The 8,935-nt window shown below is 30.7% G+C and overlaps 1 protein-coding gene across 1 annotated transcript; it reads left to right on the forward strand.

Moving 5' to 3' along the window:
• The first annotated feature begins 962 nt into the window (after positions 1 to 962).
• Positions 963 to 2,516, forward strand: LOC136078643 (uncharacterized). Its single transcript, XM_065794427.1, has one exon. The coding sequence runs from the start codon at positions 963 to 965 to the stop codon at positions 2,514 to 2,516; it is 1,554 nt and encodes a 517-aa protein (XP_065650499.1).
• Positions 2,517 to 8,935: the final 6,419 nt, after the last annotated feature.

Below are 8,935 nucleotides of genomic sequence, written 5' to 3' on the forward strand. Positions count from 1 at the left end.
GGCAAGATGACCCGTGGGGCAAGAAGTCTTTTTGCTTATGTGAGAGTATCATAGGACGGTAATGTTTTATCCGTCTATAATACTATTCATAAAATTAAAACAAAATCGTGGAATAAAAAATGTTTTTAATATTGCTGGTAGGTGAGGTTTAAATCGGTTTATTACTTTTTGGAGTATTTTGTTAGTAAAATGCTTCTAATTTTAAATGTTTATTGGATTGGCAATACTTATGCGATTAAGGTAAGAAATGTGTTGTTTTATAGAGAATTTATCCCACAATAATATATAGTCAAGAAATTTTATAACTTAGCAATAAAATTAATTTTATTTGTATTAAACTTGCACTCACTACAGATGAGGCAAGATGTCCTCGGTTACGTGGGGTAAGATGCCCTCAAAGGGCATCTTACCTCACGTAATTTAGTAATTTACTAATTTAGTTATTGACAATGTTTATATGTTGGTTTATATGTTGATAACTATTATACATATTTATCAATAGCTTTTTAAAATAATTTTATATATTAAGTAAATGTTATAATGTATATGCTAAGTAAAATGAAGCTGTATCACATGCTATTGCTGCAATTCAATACATATTTGTAAAACTTTTACAAATATGCATTGCATTCAGCTGAATAAAGTTGTATTAATACAACTTCATATATTATTACATGCGCATAATACAATTTCTACTAAAAGGAGCTGTGTTTAGCATGCAACATCATTAATAATTGCAACATCGTGTTATTGTTAATAATCTTGAGTAATTTTGTATGTATATGTAACTTTAGTAAGTTCTTATTTAACTCAAAGAGAGTTAATTTATAGATGTTATGTAATCTATAAAATAATAATGTATTGAATAATTATATAATACTGTGTATGTGTTGGTATGTTTATATAATTAAAATTTTAAGGTTTTAATATTTCTTTAGATACATATTTAAACATTACAAATAATGGTGAGAAATTATGTGCGAAAAACACAGAGAGGTGCAACAAATGATAGAATAAAGTCAGCATTAGATGTAATAAAGATGGGCTGCAGTCTAAAGAATGTTGCATCAGAATTTAGTATTAATAAAAAAACATTACACCGTCATCGAGATGGAAAAGTAAAAGCAGCTGGTGGTTTATCTCTGGGTGGAAAATTTCCTGTTTTTAGTAAAGAATTTGAATTAAAGATTGTAGTTCAGATTATGAAAACAGCATTATTTGGCTTGACAACAATAGATGTGCGTCGCCTAGCATATGATTTTGCTAAGCAAATGGGAATCGATAATCCTTTTAATAAAGAGTCAAAAATGGCAGGAGTGGATTGGCTGCGAGGATTCATGTCTCGCAATCCACAACTTTCTATTCGAACTCCACAAGCCACCAGTATAAGCAAAGCCATTGGCTTCAATAAACCAAAAGTAAATCATTTTTTTTCAGTATACAAGTCATTATTTGAGGAACATAAGTTTTCAGCCAAACAGCTCTGGAATATGGATGAAACTGGAATCACAAACGTCCATAAGCCAGGAAAAAAAATTGCAATGAAAGGCAAACGACAAGTTTCGAAAATAACTAGTGGAGAAAGAGGTGCTACTGTGACAGTTGTGTGTGCAATGAGTGCAAGTGGCACTTATGTCCCACCCTTATTTATATTTCCCTGTAAGCGAATGACTGATAGGCTGGCTGTTGGTGCACCTTCAGGCTCAATTATTAGAGTTAGCTCCAGTGGGTGGACTGATTCATCTTTATTCATTGAATGGTTAACACATTTTGTTGCTGTGACTCATGCATCTAAAACTAATGAGCAATTAATTGTACTTGATGGTCATCAAAGTCACAAAACACTTGAGGCCATTAACTTTTGTCTTGACAATGGGATCCATCTCATAACTCTTCCACCTCATTGTACACACAAGATGCAACCTTTAGATCGTACATTTTTTAAACCATTAAAAGTTGGCTACAATACAGCAGCAAGCAACTGGATGTTATCACATCAGGGGCGTAGAATTTCATTTTTTGACATGGCAGGTATTTTTGCAACTGCCTACAACTTTACTGCAAACAATGACAAAGCAATCAATAGTTTTAGATGCTCTGGTTTGTACCCAATAAATGACCTTATTTTTAATGATGAAGCCTTTGAAGCAGCTTTGCTCACTAATGAAGCTGAGCCATTGAAAATCTGTCAGCAATCTAGTGAATTGCCTAATTTGCCTCTTGTTGCACCTTTACAGTTGGCAAATATCATGAGCACAATAACTACTGCTGCAAAATTGAAGGCTGTTGATGATGCAGTTTTGCCAATTGTTGATGAGTATCTTGGCCTTCATTCTCCCTTAAATATTTTGGAAAAGATTTCTCTACGTCCCAAAATTCCTGTTTTAAGACAACGAAAGAGAAAGACAGAGTCAGCTGAAAACCTTACTTCTTCACCTTTCAAGAAGCGACAATGTAAAAAAAAAAGCATCAAGCAGTCACATTGCGTAAAGAAAAAGCTGCACTTAATAAGGTGATCAAGTAAAAAATGAAATCAATAAATTTGAAGACAAAAAAGGTGAAAAAGCCTGAAAAGCAGAAAGCAGAAAGACCTAATGGCATAAAGAAACAAACGAAAAAGAAGAAAGATATGGTTTCTGCCTCTGAAATTTTTATCACTGATACAACTCTATGCACCATATGCTCTTGTCCATACCATGTGCCACCATTTGATGATTGGACACAATGTAGTAAATGTACATCTTGGTACTACTTTTCATGTGGTCCAGATGATTCAGACTTATGCTACAACTGTGAATCATAATCATGTATATGTTATTTGAACATTTATGTTAGTGATATAAATTAAAAAAAGTTATTTATCTTCAAGACAATTGCATAGAATAATTGCAGGGTTTATATTTCAGTTATTTTAATAAAATGTAAAGAGTTTTAATAAAGAACTATTATTAGCTTGTATTTTAACTGATAGTTATTTTTAACAACTGTTTAAAAGGTTTGGGGCAAGATGCACTCTTTGGAGCATCTTGCCCCACGGCTGGGGCAAGATGTCTCCTTGCACAGTTATTAGTTTTTTTAATTTTAAAGTTTATCACCAGTAATAAAGTAGTTATTTTATCTTACCAATGTCTTCTCTTATAAGTAGACTTTGATATTAAAAAGAAAAATTACAAGAAAATGTAAAAGTATTTGTTATATACGTTAAAGTTTGTTAAGGGGGGCATCTTGCCCCACCCTACCCTATATATTCACGTACAACAAGATACAACATATATATATATATATATATATATATATATATATATATATATATATATATATATATATATATATATATATATATATATATATATATATATATATTATATATATATATAAATATATATATATATATATATATATATATATATATATATATATATATATATATATATATATATATATATATATATATATATATATATATATATATATATATATATATATATATGTATATATATATACATCAGGTACACGGAAATCGCGAGATCTGGAGCCAAAAATACGCCGAAAAACTGAAGACACTTTTTTTGAACATTTTTTTAGTAACATCAAGGAAACGTAATTTTGTTGTGTTTCTTTGTAGAAACATATATAAACTTAGATTGTTTTTTAAAAAAAGAACAGTTTACCTTGATTTATATGTGACTTTTATATATGTTTACTATAATTGTTTATTAACTTTATTGCTCGTGAAAATTTTGTTAATGTTCTCATGGTAAGATGTTGTCAATTAAAAGTTCGGTCATTTTTTAAAACTATCTGTTCCATTTTCTACACTAATTTTCTTTTTATCTGTCAAATTTCATTGAAAAATAAGGTATTGCAGATAGCTTACAAAGTGTTGCACTTTTGGTACCTAAATTTTGTTTTCCTGAATTCGGTAACTGGATATTGGGTTAGGGTGGGGGGGTGAGGGGGCAATGATTGTTAAAGCAATTATATTTGATTTACATTTTCAGCATTTGAATGTAAACGTTTTTTCAGCTTTGAAATGAATTTAAAAATTAAACAAAAATTCTGTTATTAACTTTTTCCTTACTTTATTGAGTTTTTTAAAATTTACTACATGCTATAATATTTATAATTCTGTAAAATGTTTAAAAAATAATAATTTAATTCTTTGTTTACTTTTACATTTTACATTTAAAGTTTCTAAAATTTTATTTGATTTAATGAGATTGCAAAACTAATTTGTTGATCTTACCAATATTTGTTGTACAAGGTTTGTATATTATTTCGTCTTTTATTTATTGATTTCTTTTTTTATTAGCAATTTTCCTATTAGTAATTTTTTTATCCTTATCTTTATCCTATCCTTATCCTTATCTGCTTAACAGTTTATAACAAGTTATTAAAATGTTATATAAAAATATATTAAAATTTTTATTTTCTATAATTATTTAAAATTTTTGTAATTAAACTAAAGTTATAGCAATACTATATGAACAAAATGTTTCTATTTTCAGGAAGTATGGGTCCTCGAAAGTGTAGTGTGTTTTGTGAACCAGTGAAAGAGTATTTATCTTCAAACTTCGTTTTACATGGTGAAATAAATACATTCATTAAAAATGGGCATGTTATTTATTCTCTGACAATGGTGAGCCTTTCGTTAAAACCTGTAAACAAGTTAATGAGTTATGTAGCTTCAACATCAGTAAAAATCAATTGCGTGATGTTGTTGCAATATCAAAAAAATGGGCAGTAATTATTCTCATGATTCTAAAAATTTGATTGCATTTTGTAATGAGCCATTTACAATCTCGACAATGGAACCTGCGCATCCTAATCCTAGTAGTTCATTGGTTTCTGTATCAGTTGAATCATCCGCGGAAAGCGTTATTACTTTACCTCCAGTTAATAGTGCTTTCTCTTTTGTTAGTGGAGAAAGTGAAACAAGTAATAAGGTATCACGAGAAAAGCTTACTCCTAGGAAAAAAAAACTCATTAATTGGTTATCATATTTATCTTCTCAATTAGCAAGTTCCTCCAGAGACCATCGGAAAAAAATAGCTCTAGTGAGTGCTAAATTTTTTAGTAAGACTTATTAATTAAAAATTCGCAGACAGAGCACCAAGAGAAAAGAAGTCATTATTAGAACTTTTAGGGCAGAAGTTAGAGACCTTAAAAAACAAATAAAAACAGATCATTCAGTTCAGATCATTCAGTTCGTAAACTGAAAGCTAAAACAAAAGCATTAAAAGTAAAACAAAAACAAAACTTAATTCAAATAAAAGTAAAACATAATGCTGATGTTAAGGCAAATAAAATGTTGATTGCTCAAATAGAAAACAATATGGCCCAGGTAAAAGAAGGAAAAATTCCAAATGTTAATATGTCAGAGGATGAAAATACTTACCCTTAACAAACGAGGATGATAATTTATAGCATGTTATTGGCTAATGTTCCAACTGGTAACATTCAATTCTTAATTAGAAAAATTGGACAATATTTGGGTGTTACCTTTACTGATATTACTCATCGTTGCACTATTGAGCAAATGGCTCGTAAGCTTGGAACTATAGCAGAATTGCAATCAGCAGAATGGGCCATACATAATTCTCATCTTACTCTTGGATTTGATGCAACAACACAATAAGGTGTTCATATTAACACCATTCACCTTACATCTAAAAACAACTGTCAGGTCATCGCTGTAAACTAGTTATTAGGCGGAACAGCTATTGATTATGAAAGCCATATGTTGTGCAGTTGATCATTTAGCTTTTGTTTACTCAGACTTTCACTTGCATCCATTTAATGAACCTCGCAGTGCAATCATCTCAAATATGTCAAACACAATGTCTGATAGAGTTTCAGTTAACCATCTTACCATTACTAAATTATGTGATACCTGGGGGAAGAATCTGAATGAGCTTAACTACCATTTGCATTCACTAGACACAATAGCCATTTCATGTCGCGAGGCCTTGAAATCTCTAGAATTCGAACACTTTGAACTGTTCGGAAGGGATTGTATTGCAGTCAAAATTGTTTTAGCTATAAACAAGATGAGGTTTAAAGATATCAAAGGTGATCCACAAGGGTTTGTAAATTTTTTAAACAACAACAAACTGCCTTGGGGTACTATTCCAAGGTATTGTGAAAACCATCTTCACATTCTTTTTCAGACTTGTTTTATTTTTATGAAATACTATACTGATTTTTTACATTATCTGATTGGCTATAAAATGTGCCAGTTTACAACCAATTCTACGAGCAGCTTTTTGTGATGCAACTGATAGAAAACAAATGGGAGAGCTTGCGCTATTTAGTAAACTTCTCACTGGACCAAGGATGACAACGTTTTATTTATCAGCCAAGAATTCCAGTTTTGATTATGTCACTGTTATCCAGGTAGTAAAAAATATTTTGGGAAAAATTACAAATTGCAAATCTAATCCGGCTGCACTCTTTAGCAGAAAGACAGATTTTTTTTGGTAATAAACTTTTCCTCAATATTTTAAATACAATAACAACATTATGCCCTGTTGATGACTTAAGGCAGTGGAGGATGTCTTGGCTCAACAATATAAAAGATATTTCTTTCTTTCAATTACAGATACACTCAAGGGGGAGACAGCAAGTGCAAGGCATCACAATATAGATAGTGAAGAATTAATTGGTATGTTTAGTGACGCCAAGGGAAGATGCCCTAATGCAACAATTTGTTATATATCAAACAAATTAAGATCCAAATAGAATAGGACTATAGATTATTTAGATAATCTTGAAGAGGTAAATTGAGAAAAGGTAGTTAAGTGGTTACTTATGTGCAGTAGCGCCATCTTGTTGAAGTTTCCATGGTTTATCATTGAGCATAAGCAGGTCAATTGATGGAATTAGGTTGTTTTCCAGTACTTCTACGTATATTTTGGAGTTGATTCTTCCGGTATATGTTTGGCACATACCAACACTTTTGTAATTAAAGCATGACCAGATTCCTATCGAGCCTCCTCCACTTTGTCTAATGTACCTGGCGTAATACTTTTCGTGAGCCATTCTATTGACTGTTATGTTAGATTTGCGATTGATAAGCTCAAAGTTACTCTCATCACTCCACATAATGTTTTTCCATTGTTCTATTGTCCAATACCTTCTTTCACGACGCCATTTTAGTCTCCTTTGTTTATCAAATGGATGCAGGAGCGGTTTTTTCAAAGCAGAGTAGACTCCAATCTTGTATTTGAGAAGTATTCGGCGAACTGTGCTTTGAGAAATACATGTATTTCGCGTTGTATTAAACTCGAAATACATGTATTTCTTGTTTGTAATTGTGGTCAATTCTTTGTAATTAATTCTTGGATTAGCTCTGACAGCTCTAAAAAGGGCGCTATCGTCTTTTCTGGTGGTTGACTAGGATCTACCTGGCCTCATTTTCTCGCTGGCACCACCAGTGTGAAGAAAGTTTTGCTTTGTTGTCCGAACGCATTTCTCAGAAACTCCAATTAACCTGGCAAATATCTCTATTACTTTTGGTTCCTTCTTTAATGTGAGTAATAACTTGCCATCTTTCACCTTATGTGATACGTCTTTTGCCCATTTTTCGCGTCTTTTTAGTGCAAACTAACTTAACTTTTGTTTATTTATTAAATAATGATTAACTAATTCCAGATAAGTCATATTTATATAAGATTTTTTGACAAAACCAATTAATTTAGGCCTATTAATGAGAAATATGGCAAAAAAACTACTAATTAACTATCAATTAACAAGATATAAGACTTTTTTGATTGTGCGTCTAAATTTATGAATAAAATAAAACCAAGCTTATCAATTAACTTTTTTGTGTTAAATGGTATAGAATGAGTAATAAACATCCTGTAAAAAAAATTAAGGTACTCTATAATAGAGTTTCACTTCCTCTTTTAAATTATATATCAAAGATAGCGGTAGCACTTTTATTTTATTTTTATTTTAAGTATTTTCTTACATATACGTAAAAAAAAATGAGTGCGTCTAAATTTATGAAAACCACTGTATAAGCACTTATTTGCAAAGAAACTTGATGACCTAAATGATGGTTATGTTTGAAAGAATTGTTGGCAGAAAACTCTGTCATGAATGGTATGATAGTGAATGCGTAAAGTCTGTCATTTATGATGGTAGAGTAGAAAAATTAAGCTAGAGACAACAAGACAGAATTTACACTTTTTCTTATTGGAAACAAGATGAAACTGATTATGAAGCAGTTGAACATAAGATGAAAAAAATCCAACTCGCTGCTGATGTTGTATCAGGAGAATTAATATTTTCTTAATTTGAATTTGAAAATAATATATGCGCCACACCTTAATTTTTGTGACTTGCAAAAGATTCCTGCAAGATTTGTGACTTGCAAAATAGTTACAAAATAAAATTTTAGCGGCTTGCAAATTTGAAAGAACATTTTGTAACTTGCAATATGGGTACAGCAAATTTTGTGGCTTGCAAATAAATATTGCAAGTTTGGTGGCTTGCAATTAGGTACCGCAAGTTTTGTGGCTTGCAAATAGGTATTGCAAGTTTTGTGGCTTGCAAATAAGTACCGCAAGTTTTGTGGCTTGCAAATAGGTACAGCAAGTTTTGTAGCTTGCAAATTTTTTTGATAGACGGTTCTGGCTAACCTTCACGTGGTGTCTATTGTTAAAAATGACCTAATTTTATTCATTAATGGAATTTAAAATTAAATCATTCATTAAAAGCCAAGACAAAAGTTAAGTACATTTTATATTTCAAAAAGCTTGTTGTTTTTGTGTGTTTTTTTTAGGTTGAAGTTCGAGTGAAGTCCATCCCTTTACATCAAAAAACAAATACTCAGAAGCATCTTGTAATGTGGTTAAATAGTTTTTTATAATAATTTCTCCCTGCTTAAAAAAGCATTTTAAACTTTTTGTGAAGTTCTCATTAAAATTTT

This window comes from Hydra vulgaris, chromosome 03, assembly GCF_038396675.1.
Source record: "Hydra vulgaris chromosome 03, alternate assembly HydraT2T_AEP".
NCBI lineage: Eukaryota > Metazoa > Cnidaria > Hydrozoa > Anthoathecata > Hydridae > Hydra > Hydra vulgaris.